The 25651-nt window shown below is 47.4% G+C and overlaps 2 protein-coding genes across 2 annotated transcripts; one reads left to right on the top strand and one right to left on the bottom strand.

Annotated features, from left to right (window-relative positions):
* Window positions 1-350: 350 nt before the first annotated feature.
* FNDC8 (fibronectin type III domain containing 8) lies at window positions 351-7158 on the bottom strand. Its single transcript, XM_016207014.2, has 4 exons — window positions 6959-7158; window positions 3285-3651; window positions 1059-1292; window positions 351-503 (listed from the first exon to the last, which is right to left on the bottom strand). The coding sequence occupies exons 1-4, from the start codon at window positions 7156-7158 to the stop codon at window positions 351-353; spliced, it is 954 nt and encodes a 317-aa protein (XP_016062500.2).
* Window positions 7159-8893: 1735 nt separating this feature from the next.
* On the top strand, window positions 8894-22560 carry RAD51D (RAD51 paralog D). The gene is made up of 10 exons (XM_016207025.2): window positions 8894-9088; window positions 9377-9438; window positions 9658-9776; window positions 16073-16154; window positions 16393-16527; window positions 17032-17127; window positions 19254-19344; window positions 19468-19538; window positions 21545-21709; window positions 21936-22560. The coding sequence occupies exons 1-10, from the start codon at window positions 9007-9009 to the stop codon at window positions 22017-22019; spliced, it is 987 nt and encodes a 328-aa protein (XP_016062511.2). The 5' UTR covers window positions 8894-9006; the 3' UTR covers window positions 22020-22560.
* The last annotated feature ends 3091 nt before the right edge of the window (window positions 22561-25651 follow it).

The raw sequence follows: 25651 nt of genomic DNA, 5'->3' as shown, positions 1-25651 counted from the left end.
TGCTGTTTTTCCTGGCGTGTGTTTTAACCTGAGTACCAGTCTCTTCCCCCCATGGGGAACAAAGAGGATGGTGCTGGCAGAGCCAGGCAGTAGGTGGTAGTGGCATCTTATTGCCCCACCACCTTTCCCATCCCCCACCCACCTGGACTCTTGGTCCTGGCAGAAGCTCAGAAAGTAGATGCGAATGGCCCAGCTGAAGCTGTGCACAGCATGAAGCACAATTTAGGGGTGCTGAGTGACCTGCGGTTCTTTAATGAGGGACCTGGACCTAGCCTAGATCTAGGGAGGGGGGTGCTTAGCAGCTGTGGGCAGTGGCTGACCTGGCCTGCAGTATCCTGGAACCCTCCCCCTTAGCAGGGAAATACTTTTTCCAGATCTTCCAGCTTCCGCATCTCATTCAGTGTCATGGTCACTGTTTTCCGCTGGGGTTCTTTGCGCCTCACGGTGATCTGGATGGGGTTGTTCTCGGGGAAGCTACTCAGGTCATTGGCAACAGTCGCAAACTGAAATAACATGAGAAAACCACTCAGACTTCCTTCCCAGACCTGACCTCTCTGTCTTTGCCACCCCCTGGTTTGCTAAACGGGGTCTTAGCTGGTGTTACCAACCTACCTATCAACACCAGAAATGGGTACAAGGAGGCACGATTCAAACCTGTGATGTTTCCAACCACAGGGCTGTGTACTTAGGCCTGCCCCTCACCCCATGCCCCTACCCATTCCCAGGCTGCTCCCTTCTTTGTCCCTTCAGCCCAGCCTCTTTCCTGTATCTGTCAGTGCCCTTGACTTCCCAATCCATTCAGTCATTGGTACCAAGGTGAAAGATGAACATTATATTGACGCTGATGAGTACATTAGTTTGCATTCCCAGTGGGCACCAGAATGCCTTAAACTTTAAACCTCGCAGAAGAGAGCAGCCTGGAATTGATGTGTATTTGCGCAGGTAGGAAGAAAGCAAGCAGGAAGATGAGTTGTGGGGGTGTAGGGTGTCCCCAACCTCCAAGGCCCCTGGTATACACTTCTTCCTGACCCCTTGAGCCCCCTTCTCCCAAGGCTCACTTTGTAGGGCTTGCACCACTTCCCCGCCCCGGCTGTGTTGACGGCACGGACAATGAGGCAGTAACTCGTGTTAGGCTTCAGCTCCATCAGTTTGACGGTGGTACCCAAGATCTTGTGGAAGATCCACGGGCAGTTCTTTGTCTTGAGAGGCTTGTCATCTTTGTTGACCACCTCCTGCAGCAGGACCTGGTAGAAACTGACCGGTTGCTTGCCCAAGGCATAGGTCCAGGAAATCTAGGAGAATAGAGCCCCCAAAAGCTTCCTCAGACCTGGCCCTGCCTGTCCTCTCCTCACCCTGACCCCCACCCCCACAGGGGTGGGAATGCCCCACTTCCATCCCCTGTGCCCTACTATTCCCCACTGTACCCCCATTTCCATCCCCTGTCCCTGCTGGAGCTGAGACAAGTCTGATGGGAGATGTAAGGTACTCCCAACTGGATGTGGAACCACCAGCCCAAAGCACATGCTACTCTCCCTCCACAGCCCCACCCACCTTGGAGAGTGCCCTCATTCCATTTCTTCTAGACGAGCAATTTTCAACCAGTGCGCTGCGAGAAGTTTTAGAACATGCAATACCTGACACTAGTCAACCAGTGTGCTGTGGCACATGCATGCTTTAAAAGGTCTTGTGGCATACCAGTGTGCTATGGCACACCAGTTGAAAATCGCTGTTCTAGACTGTCAGTTGAGAGGGACCTTAGAGATCGTCTTGTCCACCTCACTCATTGCAGGTGGGGTTCAAGGTTCAGAGAGGGTAAGTCACTGGCCCACAGTCACATAGCAGTTAAGTGACAGAGGCAGGGATCAAACCAATAGCTCCAGAGCTGATATACTTCGTGCTACAACAGTGGTTGCCAAGCAAGCCTAAGGATCCAAGGGAGTTTAATAACACTGCAGATTCCTGGCCTGGTGTCTCCTGTCTGGTCTGCCATTCTGTTTCTCCTCCATCTGGGTCAGTAGTTCTCAAACTGGTGTGCATGAGAGTACTCTAGAGGACTTGTTAAAACACAGATTGCTGGCCCCCACCCTGACAGTTTGTGATTCAGTAGGGTGGCAAGGGGAACAAGAATTTAAATTTCTGCCCAGTCAGCGTTGCTCAGTGGTTGAGCATCGACTCAGGAATGGTTCAGTTCCTGGTCAGGGCACATGTCCAGGTTTCTGGCTTGATCCCCAGTAGGGGGCATGCAGGAGGCAGCCGATCAATGACTCTCATCACTGATGTTTCTTTCCCTCTCCCTCTCTGAAATCAATAAAAACAAAAAAAATGAATCGTAAATTTTTAAAAAATTTCTAACAAGCTGCCATATGATGCTGACACTGCTGGTGATCTAGGAACCACACTTTGAGAAACACTGCTCTAGGCCTTCCAACAATGGGGCTTCCAGATTTATCTTCCTAAAACAGCTCAAATTACGTCCCTCACCAGATATAAAGCTAGGACAGTGCTACTCAAATGTGGTCTGGCGCCATCAGTACCACCTGGGAATTTGCTTGTAGTACAAATTCTCAGGCCACATGCCCCAGACCTACTGAATCAGAACCTCTAGAGATGAGGCCCAGGAATCTTGTTTTTATTTTTATTTTATTTATTTATTTATTTATTTTTAAATATATATTGATTTCAGAGAGAGGAAAGGAGAGGGAGAGAGAGAGCTAGAAACATCAATGATGAGAGAGTCATTGATCGGCTGCAGCCCGCAACCCGGGCATGTGCCCTGACCAGGAATCGAACCCTGGTCGCCTGGATCCTAGGTCAATGCTTAACCGCTGAGCCACGCCTGGCCGGGCAGGAATCTCGTTTTTAACAAGATGATCAGATCTGCGTGGATTAGGGCCTGGCTGTTTCTTCCCCCACTTTACCACCTATGAGCTAGTGTCAGCCCCTCTCCGCAATGCCGTACCCCATCTCTAGATGTTTAAATTCTATCTCTGTATCCCAGCTCAAATGTTACCAAGAGCCACCAAGCTAATTCCTGCATCTGGAAATAATGTTTATTTCCCTCTGACTTCCTGGTGGCACTTGATCTGAACCCTTCCGACAGCAATGAGCCCTTTCTGGCATGTGCTGGAGTTCCTTACAAACATGCCCTTTCTCCTAACCCGTGAACTTGAGATCAGGATGCAGGTAGTGGGCATTTTCACACTTCCCACAGAGCCCAGTTCAGTGCCTGGCACATTAGGGGTGGCCAGTAGGCCTTTACCAAATGCATGAGGAAGAAAACGCACCATGGCTGTGTAATCGCTGACTGTGTGTTCACAGATAAAGGGTGCCTCTGGCACATCCGTGACAATGGAGGACTTCGAGGACATAGAGGATGTGTCTGTGTCCAGCTCAGTGTCAAGGTCCAGCAGGCCCCCGGGGGATATTTGGGACACACATTGCTGGGGGCAGAGGGCCAGGTCCCCTTTTTCTGTGTCCTTGGCCACCGGGGAGATCCTGAGTTTGTTCAGCTCTCCTTCTAGTAGCCCTGCAAAGAAGCTACTGTTGGGATGGGTCACAGCCAGTTTGATGGGATTCAACAAGGTGGACGAGACGGTGGAGATGCTGGTGTCATCGGAGCTGCATTCAGATTCCTCCCCTGGCATCGGCTTCCTGGAGTGCGAGGGGAGACAGGTGAGCACCCCAGCCAGCCTGTGCAGCCTGGAAGCTCCCGGAGGCCAGGCTTTGGGCCTGACTTACAAGGGTCCCCAGTTGCTTCTGCACAGCTCAGAACATCCTTACTGCTGTGCAGCAGTGCATCTACCCACCAGGGCACTTATTAGGGGAAAATACAGGTGCCTGGTACCCTGTCCCCAGTTGGGATGCGACTGGGGAAGCTGCTAAAGTTAATGGGATCCTCAGATGATGCTGATGCAGGTGTTCTGAGAACCACAATTTGAGAAACACTGCTAAAACTTTAAGCCCTCCCTCCAAAGGGGGTGCAAATGCCCCAGGGAACGACCACAATGACCTACTAGGGTGTGGAAAAGTATCTAAAAGAAAAATAAATGAAGTTTTAGTAATATGTATTCACTAATATTTAATGTAATTACTAATTTATTTAGTTAGAATTTATAATATTTAATAATATTGATATGTAGCATATAAAATTAACAGATAAATACAAATATTTTGGGATGAATGTCAAAAACTTTTTTCTTCCATTCTAATTTTTTAAAATCATGAGCTATTTTAGATATAGCCAAAGACATCAAGAATAATATAGTAAGCTTTTGTTTAGCCACCATCCAGCTTCAGAACGAAAGCCTCATCAGTACAGTTAAAGTCCCCTGGACACTTCCCCCCCTTACTCAGAGGTAACCAGCACAGTACATTTAAACTTTTGTGCTTATTATTCCTCGTGTGTCTTTTTTTAAAAAAACAAAAACAAAAAAAACAGAGCATGATTATATTTAATACACAAGTTAGGTACAACCAAAAAGCAAAACACTGCAGTAAATAATAACGAAAAAACATGGTATTTCATTTGCAATGCATGACAAGTGGTTAACATCTTTAGTCATAAACAAGCTTAGAAACCAGTAACAGAGACATTATAATCCAAGGAAACTGAAAAAAGGAAACTGAAAGTGAAATACAAACATCCATTAAGGATTAAGCATATAGGATGATGGCACTGAAGTGAGAGAAGAGCACTTCCTCTGCAATATCACACTGGCATCTAATGTTTTTCCGTTTTGAACAGTGCTGTACAGTTGCCTCGTGTGTCTTTATGGGTTTGTTACATAGGTATGTTATTCCTAAGCAAGATCTATTTTGCATATTTTTAACTTTACATAAATAAATGGTACCATTCAGTACATAGCCATTGGGAGCTTGCCTTTTCATTCCACATTGCGTTTTCTGATTCATCTGTATTATACACGTAGCTCTGTTTCAGTCATTTTAACTGCTGTTTGGTTTTTCATTACAGGGACATCTGTATTGTTACTAATTATTTCCTATTACAAAGAAAAACCTCATACCAGTTTCCCCACTATTTAAGTTGTTTTTTTTTTACCCATGTGTGCAGAATCCCCCCAAGTTGGCTTTCAAATCTTTTTTTTTACCTTCACCCAAAATAAATACATATTACATAGCAACCCAGTGTATTCACACATACACATAAAACTGAAACACACTGCACAAACCAATACTTACTCTCTGTGTAATGTGCTCTGGAATTTTTGATTCTGTTTAATTTCATTTTTATGATACTGGACTCCAGCAACTAAAATGAGTTCCTGACCCATTAACCCACACTTTGAAGAGCATTTGTCCAGAGCAGTCAAGGTCTCATGGTGAACTGATGGCAGCGTTGGAACTAGAACTCAGATCTCTGGGCCCCAGGCCTGTCCTACGCTATACAGTTCCCATCTGTCGCTGGCACTTTCTGGCTCATCTCTGCTTCCTACCCCATCTCCCTCAGCTGCTCTGGCCAAGTCCAGCAACCAACACACATCCCTGGATCCCTTACTCCGGGGCAGCCTCTGGCTTCATGGTTGATTGATGGGCCAAATTTTTCTTCCCTGAGCTCCAGCCCCATTGACCTCCTTCTAAGAAACCCTGCTCAGCTCAAACCTTCTATGCTAGCCCTTGGTGGACACTTAGAATAGATGATTGCCCAACTATACTTCAAATTGTCCCGATGGATCTCTGTTTTAGATTTATCTTTTCAAAAGACCAGTGTTGAAGTGGGCATAGAAGACATCCAGGCACTGGCCTACATGCTGGACATAGTCTCTTCTGGTCTTTATAATAGCCCTGATGGGTGAGTGTTTGCCCCAATTTCCAAATGAGGGACTGAGGATCCCTGATCTTGTCTACAGCCATATACCTAAGTGATAGAACTTGGACTCCAACTTCGACTCATAGTCCTAGACCTTCCCACTATAGCATGAAGTTTCCTATAAGCATCTATCACTTTAGACATATCTGCTACTTAGAGGACCCTTAGAAAAAGGACAACGTATCCCTTTCTTATAATCAGGACCAGCTACATAGTTTGTGGATCCCCTTCTTCAAAAATTATTAAGAATGTCAAGAGAATGTCAGCAGAGCATTAAACTAAGCACAGGGCCCTTTTAAGTGTGGGGCTGTGTGTGACTGTAAAGGTCACACAACATGAAATTGCCCTGCACATAACTCCCTCAGCCCACATCAGCCCGCACCACCACCCCTCCACTGGCTCACTCCTTCCCTTCCTAGGACATTCAGCTCACATTTCACCTCCAAGAAGCCTCCCTTAACTGCACCCTCTCCCAAGCTATGCTAAGCCTCCTCCATTTTCTCAAGGTGTTGGTTCATCGCACAGACCATACTATACTATTCTTGGTTCTTCAAACACACACACACACCCAGACACACACACACACACACACACACACACACCCAGACTGGAAGCTCCTTGAAGGCAAGGACTATGCTTTTCAGCTCTACATTCCCAGAACTTAACACTAGGCCAGACACCTTGCAAGAGCACCAGGAGTTTTGTGGAATGAAGTAAAGGGAACCCAGAATCACTGAGGAGAAGCAATTAACCTCAGTCTGAAGATAGGCTACTGGGGGGGGGGGGCATAATCAGGAAGGGGAAGGCACCAAAAGGGGGGACTAAGAGAGAGGAGCCATGGAGAAGTGGAAAGGGCAGGCGTGTCTAGGGAAGGGGGTGAGTACCCTGAGTAGATTAAGGGGATAGGAGCACTGTCAACAAATCTGACCAATCCCGGAAGGCCTCCTGGAGGAGGAGGCCTACATATGTCCAAGAACTGATTTGGGCTCAGGAATCCATGGTGCAACCTGCACACATGCTCTTCCCTGGGCCCAGGTGGTGACAGGTCCAGGAAGTACCTCTTCTTCGAGCCCCTCCCCACCCCCCAGCTCCAGTCTTAGAAAGGAGGAAAGGACCAGGCTTGTATCTTACGGTAGATTGATGCTTTCTTTCTCCATGAAGTTAATCAAATTGCCCCTTGAGGAAAAAGGGAGTCCTTTGGTAGCAACTGTCCTGTTCATAGACTTGGGGTTTGGAAAGGGCTTTGACATCTGACTCAAAATGTTCAGAGTTTCCTTTTTCGTCATGGCCTCCTCCCCATCTCCTACTTTACAGAACTCCTCTGATGCCATCTAGTTAGTTTGGTACCACAGCCGTCACCATGCAGGACAACCGAGCTGACAGGAAGTAGAGAGAAACTGGGGGCAGCGGACCCACCCTTAGTTTGGCTGCGATGGGGGTGCAATGAGCTGACTTCATAATCATCGCAGAGTGTAACAATTAGGGGACAACCTCCCCCTTGATCTGAGGCCGCTGTTGCCCAGGGCCAGGGCCAGGGTCCAGATAGGGTAGAGCCAAGGAACAGACTGCATCACCCTTCCAGCTCTAATGCTCAGTGGTTCAGCAGCCCTGCCCTTCTCCAAAGATCCCCAAATGCTTACCACCTGTGATGCCCTTTGGCACTGCCCCTGGGAAGGAAGAGAAGGGTGGTGGCAGAAAGGCACCTGGGCAGGGAGGCAGCACTAGAATGGGCCTCTGGGAGAGGGAAACTGTAGAATGCTGAGGCACCACGTCCAGAAATTCTAGGCAGCAAATCCCCACTATGTCCAGATTGTAGCCATAGGGAAAACATGCATGGTACATGGGATTCGTGGCTCACATACACCCAGGTTTTACTACTAGAATTCTAAATGCCACACTCTTACCCCAAGTTTCTTCATGTGTTGAGTGGCAATGGAGGGTGCTGCTGAGGGATACAGAGATGGATCAGACATGATTTCTGTTCTGAAGGAAACCACTCTACAGTAGGAAAACACACATCTTCAGGGGTGGGAAGAGAGGCTAGGCTGTTAAAGCAGCGCTGGCTTTGCACGTAGATGTGGATCTGTCTGCTCTAAGTCCAGCTCTGCCCTTACAGGCTCTGTCATCTTTGGCACCTGACTTTACCTTCCCCAGCCTACCTCATTGGATTTTGGGGCAATAACTCTGTAAGGTTGTTTTGTTTCTTCCAGAGGATGAGGCAAATGCAAAGGACATTTAAAAATAACAAATTCTATATTTTGTGTTCTATATACTCGGGGTTTTTGTTTTTTTAAAATGTTATTCATTTAAAAATATTAAAGTCAGAGAAGCAGCCCTGGCCGGTGTGGCTCAGTTGGTTAAGCGTCCTCCTGTGCACCAGAAAGTTGCAGTTCCATTCTGATCAGGGCACATGGCCAGGTCGCAGCTAGACCCCCGTCCCCGGTAGGGGGCGCGCAGGAGGCTGCCGATCAGTGTCTCTCGTCATTGATGTTTCTCTCCCCCTCTCCTTCTCTCTGAAATCAATAAAAAAATCACACACACAAAACTGTGCGCTCTGTGTGCTCTGCTGCTTCTTAGCACCCACCACAGAATCTGTCATACCCAATCTGATTGATCTGACTCCTCTGCTCTGTCTCGCCCTCACTAATAGATAGGTCCCCTGAGCATAGGGACTTGGGGGACTTTCTGGCCTAGCGTTTGGAACAGGGGCTCACAGACACGCGCGTGTTTGGGGAAAGGGGTAGAGGCGAATGCGGACGCGGGGCGTCGGGGCGCAGGGGCTCAGGGGCTCAGGGGCTCAGGGGCTCAGGGGCTCAGGGGCTCAGGGGCTCAGGGGCTCAGGGGCTCAGGGGCTCGAGCGCATCCGCGGGGCCCTGGGCGCTCGGGCCAGTGCAATGCCCTTGGCGCCTGGGGCTTGTCTCCGCCCCAGCCGCCGGGGCGCGGGAGGCCGCGCATCCGTTGCGCGCGGCCAGCAGAGGGCGCTGCCGGCCGGCTCTGGAGCCCGGGAGCCGGAAGCGGTGGCGCGGTCCCGGCGGGTGGGCCCTGGGCGCGGGAGGCCCGGCTGGGGGCCGCACCCTCCGCGCCGGTCCCGCTCGGCCTCCAGAAAGGGGCGCGGAGAGGCGTCTGGAGACGGCCCTGCGGGCGCCCACGGGACCAGCAGCCCCGAGTCGCCAGGGAATATGGGCGTGCTCAGGGCCGGCCTTTGCCCAGGCCTCACCGAGGACATGGTCCAGCTTCTGAGGAGCCACGGATTCAAGACAGGTGACCGCGTGTGCGAGCCACACAGCTGGGCACCCCGCGGAGCCGGCCCTCCCGCCTCTGCCCCCCACCCTTCTGGAGAGGCGGGGGGGGGGGGGGGAGGGCGTGGTCGAGCCAAGCCCTACTGTGTGCCTGGCACCGCCCCAGGCCCTGCGGCGCTGTTAGTCCCCGCAGGCTTCCCAAGGTGGCCCGCCCCAAGGCAGCAGTCACCCCATTTTACAGATGAGGAAAAGCCCGGCACGGGAGGCCCCGCCCTCCCTGCCCATCAACCACGGCGCGTTTCGTTTTCAGTGGTGGACCTGGTTTCCGCAGACCTGGAAGAGGCGGCCCGGAAATGTGGCTTGTCCTACAAGGTGAGCTGATGCACCCCTTCCAAATTGGGGTGTCCCTGTCAGTGTCTGTCCCTGAGCCAAGGGAGCAAAGGGCTCGCCGAGCTTGACACGGAGGGGCGGGGGGCATATGGGCCCCTGGGATGCCCCTTGCCCGGTCACGGCTCATTGCTGAGTGCTCCGGTCTGCTTTGGGCTGAAGTGCCCTTCGCCCCATCCTGAGTTGCCCCCACCCCGTCCGCAGGCCCTGGTTGCCCTGAGGCGGGTGCTGCTGGCTCAGTTCTCGGCTTTCCCCTTCAATGGCGCTGATCTCTACGAGGAACTGAAGACCTCCACTGCCATCCTGTCCACCGGCATTGCAAGGTTTGTATGTGTACTTGGAGAAGAAGGTGAGACAGTGGAGGACACGGATGCTTCCAGCTCGGCTTTTGATGCTTGAGTCAAGAGAGAGCAGGGTTTTTCAAGCAGGGGTGAGGGCAGCGTGGACCAAGAGTCAGGACTTCTGAGCTCTTCTACCTTGTAACAGGGTTTCTGGACCTCACACTCCTAATATTTTGGATGCATGATTATTTGGGGGGATGTCCTGTGAGTTGCAGGATCCACTAGATGCCAGTAGCACCTTCCTCCTCCCCAAGTTGTGCCATCAAAAATGTCTCCACACAGCCCTGGCCGGTGTGGCTCAGTTGGTTGGAGTGTGGTCCTGTACTCCAAAAGGTGGCGGGTTCGATTTCAGGTCTGGGTAGGTGCGGGAGACAATCAATGGATGTTTCTCTCTCACATTGATGTTTCTCTCTCCCTCCATCTCTCTAAAATCAGTTTTTTTAAAGATGTCTCCAGACATTGCAAAATGACCCCTGAGGAACAAAGTTGCCTCTGATTGATAACCACTGTCCTATAACACAAGATGTCAGTATTTCATTACTATTCAGCAGATCAGAGCAATTCTTCTCTGGCCCTACATTCTATTTCACTTAAGTATAGGACAAGTTGAGAACATTCAGGACTAACATTTATTGGGTGCCTACTATGTGCCAGCCACTGACTATAGATTATATAATTTCTTCAGTGAACCCTGTGAGTTAGTGATTATTAACCCATTTGAGTTTAGCCCAAGAGGAGCAAGGGGTGGAGGTGGGGCTCAAGCCCTGGTGTATTTGACCCAGAGCTTGGTTCAGGCCCCATACTCCGCAGCAGAAGGGGACAAGAGAGCTTTCATAAAAGAGTAGTTACAGTCTGCTATGTTTGGAGAGGGAGAGAGTTGGAAGACAACAGCCACTCTGACGGAGGGAGTCTGACCTCTTTTCTGTGTGGAATTTGGTGAAGAGCTCCGCCACCACAAAGGTGTTTGGACCAGTTTGGCCCGTGCTGCTTCCAAACATTCTCTTGGCAAGGTTCACACAGCATGGTGCTCGCTCCTTCTGGTTGGGGGTCTGAATCTGTTATCCATCAAGCGCTGGCTGAGTGCCTACTGGCTGCCACATACGTGCAGCTGATAGGTGTAGGAGTGAGGCAAGGCTCCTGCACTCAAAGGAGTATGGGGTCCGGTGGGTAGAGAAGAGCAGGTGAACCCAGTAGAGAGGTGTACGAATGTGTGGAGGTAGCATAGCATAAGCAGGGAGTGATTAACAGGAAGCAGACTTGGCCTTCGGGCTTAGGTCGCTTATAAAACCAACATACTCAGAGGAAGCATTTAGGGAGCACTCAAGAGGTAAACTGGCAGGATTGCAGCTGCAGTGGGTCACTGCAGGGGAGATCGGAGCGGTTCAGGAAAGCTCTGTGAAGGAGGCAGGCCTTGGGCATTGAGGAGCGGGTGGGCTTTCTCTGGGTGCTTACCAAGAGCCAGGCACCGTGCTTGCACTTCACGGTATGTTATTTCATTTGTTCTTCACAACCACCAATGAGCGCGTTTCGATTAAAACTACCATTCTACAGGTGAGGAAACTGGGACTCAGGTTAAGTGGCTTGCTCAAGATCGTGCAGCTAGTAAGTGGCAGAGCAGGCACTTGAAGTCATGACTGTCACATTCCCAAGCCTAAGAACCTAACTCGAACTTGTCTGCCCTGTAACTTGAACTTGTCTGCCCTGATGCCTCCCTCGAGGCATGAGGCCGTATTGTGCAAGCAGAGGCACAGGCAGTGTGGTAGAGGTGTACAAGGCGGATGGGACTAGGGAGGCTGGCAGGAGAGAGGCCAAGGAGAGGTATGGTGGTGGCGGGGGGTGTGGGTTGGATCTAAGGCAGGTGTCAGTGGGAGACGTGTTGAAGAGGGGATGGGACAAGCCTTAATACCAGGTGAGATCCAGGTGTGGAGAATCAAAAGCGACTCCCCAGGTTCCTCACAGTGGCCTGTGGACAGTCAACCAACGTGTCTTAACATCCCAAAGTCTTTAAAGTCTTCAGAACATTTCAGTGGCCATATATATACTATTATATGATACGTATAAACCACAATTTACCCATAACTATTCGACCAGTTGCCAATTTGGAAATTTCCAACTTTTCTCCTGTAATTCATTCTTTCAAGAATATTTATTGAGCTCTTACTTTAAATATGCCAAAGCCCATTCTCCACAAACAATTTAATCATACTCTCTGGGGTTGAAACCCAGGCATCAGTATTTTTTTAAGCTCCCAGGTAACTCCAGGGTGCAGGCAAGTTTGGGAACCACTAATACCTGCCTCTTTTATTATTATAATTATTTTAATGAATTAATTAATTTATTTTAATCCTCACCTATGGATATTTTTTCCATTACTTTTCAGAGAGTGGAAGAGAGAGAGAGAGATCGATGTGAGAAAGACATATCAATTGGTTGCCTCCTGCACATGCCCCGACCGGGGCCAGGGATGAGCCTGCAATGGAGGTACATGCCCTTGATCAGAATTGAACCAGAGACGCTTCAGCCCAGGGGCCGACGCTCTAACCACTGAGCCAAACCGGCTACGGTAATACCTGCCTCTTTTAAAAACTCCTTTGGTGATTTAATTTATTATTATTTTTTAATATATCTTTATTGATTTCAGAGAGAGGAAGGGAGAGGGAGAGAAAGATAGAAACATCAATGATGAGAGAATCGTCATTGATCGGCTGCCTCCTGCAGGCCCCCAACTGGGGATCGAGCCCGCAACCTGGGCATGTACCCTGACAGGGAATTGAACCTCGATATCCTGGACCCTAGGTCCATGCTCAACCGCTGGGCCCTGCCTGCCTGGGCTCTTTGGTGATTTTAATAGGCAGGCAGGATTGATTACTAGTCTAATGGTTTTCAAATTAAGCATGAATCCAAATCACCCAGAAGCCTTGTTGGAACTCAGATGCAGTCTCCACCCCCAGGTGGGGCCTGAGAGTTTGAATCTCTATCCAGTTACCAGGTGATACTGTTGGTCTGGGGGCCACACTGGGAGAAGCACTGCTGTAATGGGACTGGGGGGTTCTCTGATCTCAGAGGGAGGAATGGGATCCAGGGGTTGCAGAGGTTGGGTACCTTTTTAAACAGGTGCTTATTAAAAAGAGACAGAGTGAACACAGTTGTCCCAAGATGCTACTGGGCTGCAGTGGTAACCAGAATATTTTGACTGGAAAGGGCCTGTGGTTATAATCATGGGGTCCCTGGAATTGAAATAGATAAGGTACTTACTAAGATGTGCTACTTGGTATATACAGGGGTGTCGTGGAAGTCTTCAGGAACTATTTCAGAGGACTGACACCTGTGAAGGTGATTGCAGGGTGAGATAAGGGATGCTTGTGGTCAGGACATGGAGGCATTGGTATAGGCTCTGGTGTAGGAGAATCTTTAGCCTGTAGGTTGGACAGGGCATGGAGGGTGGTTAATTATCTGTTTCATGGTAGTTCAAGGACAGAACCTGGATTAGGAACTGGCTGTGTCTTGAGTTTTATCCCAAGGCTTCCACAGCCAGAGTGCTGACAATAATAGGACTAAATAGCACCATTCTATCACTCATTTCTCTAGGAACATTTATTGTGCGTCTCCTGTGTTTTAGGCACTGTGCCAGTGTTGGGGATGTAATAGTGAACAAGGCCTAGTTCTAGCCCCAGGGTGCTCTGAGCCAAATGGGGAAGACAGACAAAAACAAGCAAACAGAAAATAATTCCAAACTCCTAGAACTAATATGTGAATTCAGCAAGGTTGCAGGACATCAGAATAACACATAAAAATCAATTGCATTTCTATATACTCAAAATGAACATGTGGAAATGGAAATTAAAAACACAATGCCATTTCAAATTGCTTCCAAGAAAATGAAATACTCAGGTCTAAATCTAATAAAACAGATATAGGATCCATATGCTGAAAATTAAAAATTGCTGATGCACCCTGGCCGGGTAGCTTAGTTGGTTAGAGCATCATCCTGATACGCCAGGGTTGCGGGTTCAGTCCCCGGTCAGGGCATATATAGGAATCAACCAGTGAATGCATAAATAAGTGGAACAACAAATCGATGTTTCTCTCTCTCTGTCTCTCCCCCCCTTCCTCTCTCTAAAAATCAATCAATCAGTTGTATTTTTAAAAAATTGCTGATGAAAGAAATCAAAGAGGACCCAAATAAATAGAAGGGCATACTGCATTTGTGGATTGGGAGACTCAACGTAGCAAAGATATCAATTCTCCCCAAAATGATCTATAGATTTAATGCAGTTCCTACCAAAAATCCCAGCAAGGTTATTTGTAGAAATAGGCTTGTTCTAATAATTTTATGGAAGAACCAATGGCCTAGAACAGCTAAAACAATTTTGAAAAAGAAGAATAAAGTTGGAGGAATCATTCTAGCAAATGTTAAGGCTTACTATATAGCTGCAATAATCAAGACAAATGTGGTATTGGCGGAGAGATAGACATACAGCTCAACGGAGCGGAATAGAGAACCCAGAAATAGACCCCAGACATGTCCAACTGATATTTGACAAAGATGCAAAGCACTTCAGGGGAAGGAAGAATATAGCCTTTTGAACAAATGGTGTTATAGCTGTCGAACATTACAGGTAATAAGTAAATAAGCCAAAATTGAAAATGGATCATGGACTTAAATGTAAAACTTAAAACTATCAATCTTTTAGAACAAAATAGGAGAAAATCTTTGGGAACTAGGCCTAGGCAAAGAGTTCTTAGATTTGACATGAAAGCATAAGCAATAAAAAAAAATTGATAATATTTTAAATAAAAAAGTCAAAATGAAGAACTCATCAAAATGAAAAACTTTTACTCTGCAAAAGAAGATGAAAAGACAAGCTATAATGTGGGGGAAGTGTTTTAAAGCCACATACTCAACCAAGTAGTTGCATCTAGAATACCTAAAGAATTCTTAAACCTCGACACTAACACAAACAATCCACTTAGAAAATAGGCAAAAGACATGAACAGACACTTCACCAAAGAGGACACAGAGGTAGCAAATAATCCCATAAAAGGATGTTCAACATCATTATGCTTTAGGGAAATGCAAATTAAAACCACAATGAGATATTACTACACACCTATCAGAATGACTAAAATAGAAAATGGTGATAACGGAAGGATGTGGAGAACCTGGGTCACTCTTACATTGCTAGTGGAAAAGTAAAATGGCATAGCCACTCTGGAAAACAGTGGTTTCGTATAAAATTAATATGCACTTACCATATAACCCAGCAATGTATTCTTGGGCATTTATTCCAAAGATATAAAAACTTACATGAAAACCTGTACACAAATGTTCATAGCAGCTTTATTCATAATTGTCCCAAACTAGAAACAGCTCATATGTCCTTCAGTGGGTGAACAGTTGAACACACTTGGTACATCCATGCCATGGAATACTACTTGGCTACAACACAGAGCAAGCTCTCAATATACACAACTTGGATGGATCTCAAGGGATTGATGCTGAGTGAAGAAAAGCTGATCACAAAGGTCACACACTTTATGATTCTATGTATGTGACATTCTTGAAATAACATAATAGAGATGGAGGGCAGATTAGTAGTTGCCAGGGTTAAGGACCAGGAGTGTGGTTATTAAAAGGGTAGCACAAGGGAGCCTTGTAGGGATGGAAATGTTCTGTATCTTGATTGTGATGGTTACGTGATCATATGTGTAGACATGTGATAAAATGGCACAGAACTGTATACGCAGACACACATGGACGTAACACTGGAGAAATCTGAATAAGCTCTATGGACCACATCAATGTCAATTGGTGATATTGTACCATAGTACAAGTCATCTTACAGTGCAAGATGCTACCATTAGGGAAAATTAGGTGAAGGGAATGTGGGACCTCCCTGTACATTTTTTTTTCACGACTTCCTGTGAATCTATAATTATTTCAAAGTTAAAAAATGATAAACTATGGCAAATGCTATCAAGGAAACCGACAAGGGGCTGAGATGGAGAATGGAAGGAAGACCGCAAAGACCTCTGTGGAGAGATGATTTTTAAGCTGAGAGCGAAAAGATGAGGCGGGCTCATGGAGGAACATTTAGCCATGCCCTTTCCCCAAAGGAAACTCTTCCAAGAGAAGCCTCCTGGCCAGAGACATGGAGAATGTCTCTGGACAGAATCAGTGCTAGTAAGGAATGCCTTGCTTTTCTTCTTGGCCACTACTTCCCTCCCTACCTTTCTAGTCCCTGGATTGATTCTCTTTATTCCTCTTCTGCCAACAGCCTAGACAAACTGCTTGATGCCGGTCTCTATACGGGAGAAATGACCGAAATTGTAGGAGTCCCAGGTAGCGGCAAAACCCAGGTAACACATGCAGCCAGCAGTCAGGAGGATTGGGGGTGGTAAGTGTACAGTCCTGGATCCCCAGGGAAGTTTCTGCCAGTAGTTTGTGATTCAGAGCTTGGAAGAGAGAAGATGGTGACAAGTGGGTCTTGAACTTGGCCCATTTATGTCACGGGATCTGAACTAGATTTGGTGGGGAGCTCCCATTCTTGGCAGTCTTTGAGGGCTCAAGTTCATCCAATGCCTGGTTTCTACTCAGGTATGTCTTTGTGTGGCTGCAAATGTGGCCCATGGCCTGCAGCAGAACGTCCTATACATTGATTCCAGTGGAGGGCTGACAGCCTCCCGCATCCTCCAGCTACTCCAGGCCAGAACCCCAGATGAGGAAGAGCAGGTAAGGAGCAGGGGTGTTGGATTCCTCTGAGGCTCTGACACAAAGACTCCCCTATCCCTACATTGTAAGAATTTTAGCCATTTGGATGAATTGTCCTTTCTGGCTTTGAAGCTTGCTGTTCTATTAATACTTCTGTATTCTTCAAGCCTCCCTGTTATGACATCATTCCAGCTTGGATGCCACTCTCACACTATCCTCCCAGCTCCTTGCCTACCTTAACTCAGAGCTGGCAAACACCCAGCATTGGTGTTTCTATCCCATTTATGCCCATGGCAGATACCCCTAGTTGGCCCTATCGCTCTTCCCCACTGAGCTGACTTAGCTTTGCAGCTCAGCACCCAGGCAGTCACCACTGTGAGAGCTTCCCCATTAGACAAAGCCCACTTGCTATCCTGGACCTGAGTCCTTTATCCAGATACCGCTTCCTGCTCAGCCTTCAGATACCCTTGCTCAACCCTGCTCCCTCTTATCTAAAGCCCCTCCTTCTCTTTCCCACCCCTTCAGGCAGGAGCTCTCCAGAGGATCCAGGTGGTGCGTGCCTTTGACATCTTTCGGATGTTGGATGTGCTGCAGGACCTCCGAGGTGCTGTGGCCCAGCAGGTGAGTCTGCTGTTCCGTGCCCCCCCCGCCCCAGCTTTACCCAACTTGCCTGGTGCTATCTGTATGTGGGCAGGTGTCCTACTACAGACTCTTTGGAAATGCAGATGTGCAATCTGGCAGCTCCAGCTGTGCTTGCCACTCTCAGGATGTGATTCTGAGTGCTTAATTTATTCCTGAGCACCTTGTTGTTTACACACTCATCTTCCCCACTAAACAGTAAGCCCCTTGAGTGCAAGGATCAAGTCATTCATCTCTGCATTCCCTACTGGACCAGTTTTGAGCTGCAAGTAATAGAGTATGACTGACAGACACTTAAACTTTGAGGACATTTAATTATCTCACATGAGTCTGGAGGTTGGCAGGGCCACATTATTAGGGCTCTCGGTTGGTGTGTCTGATTCTCTTGCTTTCCCCTCATGACTGCAGAGTGGCTGCTATTGATCTCAGCCTCATGTTTTTATACATCTGTATCCAGGGCAGTGAAGGTAGATGCCTCTTTTTTGTACTTCTTCCCTTTACCAGAGAAGAATATCTTTCTCCAAAACCCGCCAGCACACTGCCCGTTTCCCCTTACATCCGATTGGCCAAAACTGGGTTATATGCATCTGTTAGACCAGGGATGGGGCCCATCTTCCCTGACGCCTGAGGATCTCCACCCAGTACCTGACCACATTCGGAGTTCTGTTAACAAGCAAGTGGGGTTCGGAATGGCATTTGGGTTGGTTCCCTGCTAAACCTGCTAGGTGGTTAGACAGGATTTGGTGCCCTGATTTATTGACTATTAGATTTGGAAGACACCTGAGAATAGTTTAATTCATCTTAAATGCTTTCTTTCACCCCAAAGCATGACATGTTCCCATGGGTATACCCAGGATTATATATCATTTTTACAAACTTTAGAACATAATATAGTTGAACAGCTACTTGCCAGGGGCTAATCCCACAGAACAGGACTTACTTCAGTGGGGCTCTGGTGCCCAGTGAGTCCGCCCCTTGAGCATGTGGCAGTGGAGGTGACTGGGTGGTGCTCCAGTGTGGTCTGAAGCTGTCCACCCAGTGACAACATGCTGTCTTATATAACGTAACATAATCACAGAAGTGATGTCTCATTACCTTCACCATATAACATAGCCTAATCAAGAGAGTGACACTCCAACACCTTTGACATTTTATTAGTCAGAAGCAAGTCACAGGACTCACCCATGACCAAGGGGATGGGAACCTAAAGGTAGGGATCATGGGGCCACCTTAGGGTCTGTCTGCCACATCTTCTTCCCCTGATAGCTACATAGTTGCAAGCAGGGAAAGGCTTGCTGTCACATTTTCACCAGAGATTTCAACCTGCTTTCCCAGAGAGGAAGGAAGGGCTAAGCCAACTTCAGTTTTAGCTTCTCTCTTTTCTGCCATCCTCTCTTAGATAAGCTGATGACTGGCCAAGAGTCAGTTAGTGGAAGATGAAGGAAGACATGCCAAAGATAGAGCAGATAATGCTGAATATCCAAGGGCTTCGCTGATGTGAAGTGAAAAAAAAGTTGAGGAAACATAATCAGCAAGTGACTTGGATGTAAGAAGTAGGGGAGAAGGGAGGCATCAAAGGCAGTTTAGGTCCAGGAAACCAGGAGTATCATAGAGACAAAAAATTATGGTTTTAACAGATGGCTATCTATATAGTCTATATTTGGAACCATTTTAGATATGGAAGATGAGGCCCCAGAGGCATGATCTAGAAGGAGACACTGAAGTAAAGAGAAAGCTAAACTCAAAGGAAGTTAGGAATTTGGGAAGTAAACAGGAGAAGGGAAGGAGGGGCCTGACAGGCTGTTGGGGGACTGGCCGTAAGGAGAAAGATGGCCACTAAGAAAAATCCTGACTGGGAAGCCACAACACTCTGAATGGGGATTTCTCAGATTTAATTATTTTAGGGTATCTGGGATGTCCTATGCTTTAAACTCTCTCTTCAATAAAGTCTGTTATACATGCAAATGGGGTTAGGGAAAAGAGACATTGCTGAAATTCCATAATTGTCAGGGAAGGTCCTTTCCAGTTTCTGGATCAAGCTTGTCCTGTAATGGGAGCCCCTTAGAGGCCAAGTGGTTCATGGCAGCTGCTTCCCCCCAACCCCTTAGGTGAGTGATTCTTCAGGGACTGTGAAGGTGGTCATTGTGGACTCGGTCACCGCTGTGGTCTCCCCACTTCTGGGAGGTCAGCAGAGAGAAGGTGAGTGATGTGTGTGGCTGAGCCCAAGGTCAGGGATGTTCCCTAGTCTCTCAGCTCTGGAGTCCAGCTTCCAGCCAGCCCAGTCCCTGCTGCCCTACCTCCCCCCCTCTTCTCTTCCTCCAGGCTTGGCCCTGATGATGCAGCTGGCCTTAGAGCTGAAGACCCTGGCCCGGGACCTTGGCGTGGCAGTGGTGGTGAGGAAGTGGGCTTGGTCGGCATGGTCGTCTTACCTCTGCTCCCTGGGCTTTACAAGGGGGAAGATGGACATGATTTGTAGTTGTAGCTAGAAATTTATTGCCCTTAAAAGGCAGCCTCTGAACCCCCAAAGTGACCCTTTAGGAAAGGGTCACAGCCCAACTTCCCTGGGTCATCTAGAGCACCGAACCATGAGGGGATCAGTCCATAAATGGCCAAGGGATCAGGGGCAGTCTGTTTTTCTTTTTACTTTCTTTAAGCTAGGTAAATTCACATAGAGTAACTTTCTTCTTGTTTGAAGTTTGACTAATGGATATCCTTGTATCCTGTCTTGTTACCCCACCGCAATCAACACGCAGAACATCTATGTCTGTCACCCCAGAAAGGTCTCCCAGTCCCAGAAAACCACTGATCTGGTTTCTGTCCCAACAGTTCTGCCTTTTCCAGAGCTTCATAGAAAGGGATCTTTCTGCTTTTAAAATTACTTTTTCTGCTTATGGAGTAATTTCTGCTTATGGAGTAAAATCAATCAATAAAAAGTCTGCACACTTCTCATAGAAAGGGTAAAAAAATAGTTAAATATGAGTCAAATTTGTAATAAATCTCCACATCTACATAAACCATATTTTTACATATGTCCATAGAATCTTCTTTCTCTGCATATATACATTTACTTTTAACCCATACAAAAGTCAACCAGTGAACGCATTAATGACTGGAACAACAAATCGATGTTTCTGTCTCTCTTTCTTCCTCTCTCTCTCTCTAAAATTAATCAATAAAAATTTTTTAAGTGCCACTTTTAGCACTTACATATTATCTTGTTTAATACCTATGTTACAGAGGTTGGCAAACTTTTTCTATAAAGGGTCAGATAGTAAATATTTGAGGCTTTACAACCATATGGTCTATGTCACAACTACTCAACTCTGCCTGTATAGCATGAGAACAGGCATAGAGAATACCTAAATGAATGGGCAGGGCTATATTCCAAGAAAACTTGATTTTCTAAAACAATTTTTGGGCCAGATTTGGCTTGTGGACAATAGTTTGCTGACTGCTGTTGTACCATAACAATCTTTTTTTGATCTGGGGCCTTTAGATCATTAGTGGTTTTTCTTTATTTTTGTTTTGTTTTCCCCTATTTTAAACAAAACTATAGTGAACACCCTTATACCTAAATATTTTTGCACATCTCACATTATTTTCTCAAACTCCTAAAAGTATAATTACTGAGTGAGGGATGCACATATTTTTAAATATCTAGATATGACATTGTCAGATTTCCAGGAAGGATTATTAATTTCACAGACACCAGCAGTGTAAGAGGATCTGTTTTCCTGTTCTTTGGTTCTTATACCAGGTTCCAGGACCTCCCTCTGCTGACTTTAGGATATATGTGATCACCTGCTGGGTGCCAGGCTCTGGCTTAGGCAGTAGGGATTCAATGATGAACAAGTCACAGCCCTTGCCCTGGGGGGATGGAGAGAGGGGAGAACCTCATCAAGAGGATGCTGTGAGGCTTGGTTCTCTTACCTGTGATTAGCCTGGGCAGAGGAGAACTCAATAGATTAGGAGCCCCCTTCCAAAACTCCTCCCCACCCCATATACACAGATGCACCCCCTGCCACAAAGGGCTGGATGGACATGGTCTCAGGATGCCCGTCTGCTGGGTTTGGGTGGGGTGGGGTGGGTAATAGGCTCAAACCCACCACTGGCCTTCCTTTGGCAAAGTGCAGACAGCACTGCTTATTCCCAGACACGTTCCCCATCACCTTTGTTGGAGTCAAGCCTGAGGCACCGTGGTTTAGTGGAAAGACCTGTGCATAAGTCAGGAGCCCAGGGTTCTAGTTCAGGACCTGCTGTGGATAAGTTATGGAGCCTTGGGGAAGGCCTTATTCCACGCTAGGCCTCAGCGTTCCTATCTGTAAAATGAAGGGGTAGGAACAGATGTCCTCTCTACTTGCATTATGGATCTGTAAGTCTTTGATTCTTTCTTCTGCAGGTGACCAACCACATGACCCGAGACAGGGACAGCGGGAAGCTCAAACCTGCCCTGGGCCGCTCCTGGAGCTTTGTGCCCAGCACCCGGATTGTCCTGGCCATCTGTGAAGGAGCAGGAACACCAGGCAGTCAGCGCACAGCATGTCTCACCAAATCTCCCCGTCTGGTGAGCTGGTCCTAGGGGAAAATAAAACTAATACTACTAATAATAAATAAAAATGAAACTAATAATAATAAAACTAAAAAAAAGAATGTGGGCCCTTGAGGGTAGTGTCTATACCCATAGAGGTCTTATAGAGGAATTCTTGGATGCTGAGACCTTGCAACTAAAGAGGCTACCCACTTGGGTTGCTTAACTCAAAAACTAACCCTTCCCTCCTGTTTTCGTCCAGCCAACAGGTTTCCAGGAGGCAGTCGACATTGGGACCTGGGGGACTCTGGAGCAGAGCCCAGTGCTACAGGGAGATCAGACATGACTGTGCTGTTGATTGGGAAGGGAAGAGGTGCCAAGGCCCCCAACTCTCCTGTGCAGGAATGCCTGCTGTTCACTGCTAGCCAGCACTTGGCACTGCAGGAGACGCTCTCGGGCTGGGCAGAAGAGATCTGTATCCTCAGCTTCTCTCTCTCTGTGGAAACACAGAGTAACTGGCAAGAGAGGATGCTCTAGTGGAAGGACCCAGAAATTCATGCTGGAGCCAAGTTTTCTTCCATTGTCTCTACCATGTATGTTTCTAGTGGGAGTCAAGTTCCCCCTGGCTTGGGGCATCTCAAGAGGCACACTAGTGACTGGGTAACCTTGTGCATCACCGTCGACCCTGCGCTCCATCCTAACACAGTGACCGGACCATGAAACCCGCCTTTGCTTCTCTTTGTTTTTTTGCGTCTCTTTGTCCATCTGTAAAATGAGGCTCTTCCCTTTAGCTGTTTTTGAGTTACTGAGTTGAAGTAACCTTGTAAATGCAAAATTCTTCTTTATCTATGTTCTGCTCTTAAAAATATAAAAAGGAACTTCCCTGAGCCTCAGATCCACCTAATTTCCCCCCTGAAGGTTGTTTTTCAGTTTCCCCCAGTGAGGCTCCAAAGAACAATTATTCCTCTTTTGCTCTTGCTGACTTCACACACCTGTGCGCATCACCAGGCCTAGGTGAGACAGGGTGCTCGCTGCAGTCCCAGGAATATAATCTAATGAAGGGAGATTGTGACCTGCTCCTAGTGAATCTAGGCACTTGTTTAATACGTATGGTGACCTGTGGGGCCCCTTCACAGGATAGAGTAACCAGAGGTGCTGAACCATGGCCTTGCTCATAAATAGAGGAGAATTAGCTCAGTAAATAGAGCCAGCTGGGAAAATTGATGCTGGCATAAATAATACATGGCAAATCTAGTCTTCATGCAGAAATTCATTGCCGGTGGCTCTGAGATGCAATATAATTACCCTTCTCTTCCTGCCAGCTGTACCACAGCTTAGTGCCCTAGTGTTTGAATTAAACCCCTGTCTGTTACCTGCACTGTAGCCATCCATCTGAGATCTGTCACCCTGACTGGGAGGAGAGGAGGACACCAGGGAAGGGAAAATAAAAGGCAAAGTAGAGAAATGATCAGGTTGTTTACTGAACACATTTTTTAAAGGAAGGTTGCCTTTCTCGGTTAGAGAGCCTGTTGTGTAATTAATTAGTTGTATCTTGGCTGCAGGAAAAGGGGTGTCAGAATTCAAGACGGATGATATGACATTTAGAAATGATAAACGCAGCAGGGATAGAAATAAGAAGCATGGAGCGTTGGGAATGCACGCTGGCCCGAGGGTATCTACCTGGGTGAGGACAGGGTTGGTGAGCCTAACTGTGGGAACCCTGGTGCTGCTGCTCTCACAGAATACCCCAGGAGGAATTAATCTTCAGTATCCTTATAGGGTGAGCAGTTGGCTCATTTCTGCAACCATGGTAGGAAACAGTGCTTTAAGCTAGAAATGGCAAATCCCTACCACTCTTACCATTTGGGCATCCTGAGCCCACGCAGACATCACCAATCAATCAAGCATTCTTTTTTGCAGAGCTTGGAGCCTTTTGCAGCGTTTCTCCACACAGCACTCCAGGTAACCACAGCCAGTCAATTGGACTTGGCATTCAGCATGGAGCCTAGTTGCCATCTGTGCCCTGGGGAGATCTGCCATGTTTTCAGGTACTTAGTCCCTGACTAAGGGCCCTAGAATAGTGTAGTTTGAGAGGCCTGTAAAGATCATCTGGCCCATCCTGTCATTTAACAGAAGGAAACTGAGGTCCAAAGAGGAGTAGTGACAGTCCCAGTGGTAGAACAGGGCTAGAACCCAGAACTCCTGGTTTCTAGGCCAGGACTCATTCTGTCCCCACATTGATTGCCTTTAATTTCCAGTCCGCACAGTTCTATTCCCACTGGGGCACTTACTCCAGCTGAAGATGCCACGGCCCCCACCGAGGTGGCCTCTCTGGCCATGGGAAGGTGTCCCAGTCACTGCTATGCCAGACCACTCAGGGCCATTCCTCCAGGACCTGGCCCCTCACATTTGCATCCTCCTTGGGCCTTGCTCTTAGACCAGGGCTTTATTGCCCTGTGTGCTGCCACTGCACACACTGTCCCGGGCACACCACACCGGACAGTTCCCCGGCCTGCCTCAGGCCGGGATGGCTCTTCTACCCAAGTGCCTTTTACCTCCTCCTGCTATGCTGCCCCTGCCCACCCCCACTCCCCACTGTGGCCAGTGCACCCACCCAGACATCCCTCCCTTTCTTATGCCTCAATGGTGGTCCAGATACATGTTTCTCATAACCCCTCTGTACCGATCACTCATACTTTCTGTTCCCTTGTCTGCCCATGAGCCCAAGATCCGCTTTAAGGGCTCCCATGTCAAATTTTCTTTTGTTCTTTACACATTTTGGGAGCTCGGGAATCATTAAATATATGAATGGGTGGGCTTTAATGCATTTTAAAGATGACAAAGGAGGAATTCAGGAATGTTTTTTCTCCTGACCTAGATAGTCATTGAGTTCTCAGAGTGCCTTTTTACATACTTTCTACAAAGGACTGTTGTATGTCCTTGGCTTGGTGTTAGACAAAATTCATTAACGATGTGTCCCTACTATGTGCTAGCACTTGATGACTTTTAAGTCAGGCACTTGAATTCCCAAAGACTCTCAGGCAAAAGGTCCATGTATCATCGAAGCTGCTCTCTGCGGCAAGTAATAAAACCTGGCTTAAAGAGGCTTAAACAATAAGGACATTTATTATTTCTAGGAACATGGAAGTCCAACGTTGGCTCATTCAGCGGCTCATTGTCAAGGAGTGTAGTAAGACCTTTCCATGTTTCTGCTCTGTTCTCCTTTTATGTTGGCTTTGTCTTAAGCTCATGTTCTAATCAAAGTCTGGCTAAAATCACTCTGAACATCAATCTAGATAAGACAGTATCTACAGACAGGAAAGTGAACACCTTGTGTGTGTCCTTTAAAGAATCAGGAAAGCCCGGCCGGGCGTGGCTCAGCGGTTGAGCATCAACCTAGGATCCAGGCGATTGGGGTTTGATTCCCGGTCAGGGCACATGCCCGGGTTGTGGGCTTGATCCCCAGTCAGGGGCATGCAGGAGGCAGCTGATCAATGACTCCCTCATCGATGTTTCTAGCTCTCTCTCTCAGGACATGGATGAATTGGACATTGAGTGGGCAGTGTCTATCACAGTCCAGAAGGCATGTTTATTGAGGCTCTCATGTGCCTTGGCTCTTTGTACACATCTCATGTAGATCTTAGGACAGCCTTGTGGCATGGGAAACCATTCCATTTCACAGACAGTAAATGGGAGCTCAGTGAGGTCAAGGACAAAGCTACTTAGTGGAAGCACCAAAATCCAAACCCGAATTGGTCTGATTCTATACCCTACTTTTTTCTATCCCCATGCTTCCTTTGGCTTTAAATATATAAATGTTTCAGTAAAAGTCTTTTTCATATTTTGCCCTGATAGCAGTATAGACTACATATCCCAACCTCTTTTCCCCTGATTCTCTGTAGTTTCTGGGTATAATAGCCTCAATTTAAGCTTAGGTTTTGCCAGAAGACAATGGGCCTGTACCGAAAGGCTACAAAG

This window comes from Miniopterus natalensis, chromosome 17 (assembly GCF_054644295.1).
Source record: "Miniopterus natalensis isolate mMinNat1 chromosome 17, mMinNat1.hap1, whole genome shotgun sequence".
In the NCBI taxonomy this organism is placed as follows: domain Eukaryota; kingdom Metazoa; phylum Chordata; class Mammalia; order Chiroptera; family Miniopteridae; genus Miniopterus; species Miniopterus natalensis.
The sequence above is the reverse complement of the archived record's forward strand: the minus strand, read 5'-3'. Positions and strand labels throughout refer to the sequence as shown.

Coding starts and splice junctions, on each gene's coding strand:
- FNDC8 (XM_016207014.2), bottom strand. CDS start 7,158: ATGGCATCAGAGGAGTTCTGTAAAGTAGGAGATGGGGAGGAGGCCATG. Junction 3,652..6,958: donor AAAGAAAGCATCAATCTACC/GTAAGATACAAG, acceptor CTCGCACTCCAG/GAAGCCGATGCCAGGGGAGG. Junction 1,293..3,284: donor TCAGCGATTACACAGCCATG/GTGCGTTTTCTT, acceptor CTATTCTCCTAG/ATTTCCTGGACCTATGCCTT.
- RAD51D (XM_016207025.2), top strand. CDS start 9,007: ATGGGCGTGCTCAGGGCCGGCCTTTGCCCAGGCCTCACCGAGGACATG. Junction 9,439..9,657: donor AATGTGGCTTGTCCTACAAG/GTGAGCTGATGC, acceptor CCCCGTCCGCAG/GCCCTGGTTGCCCTGAGGCG. Junction 19,539..21,544: donor ACCTTGGCGTGGCAGTGGTG/GTGAGGAAGTGG, acceptor TTTCTTCTGCAG/GTGACCAACCACATGACCCG.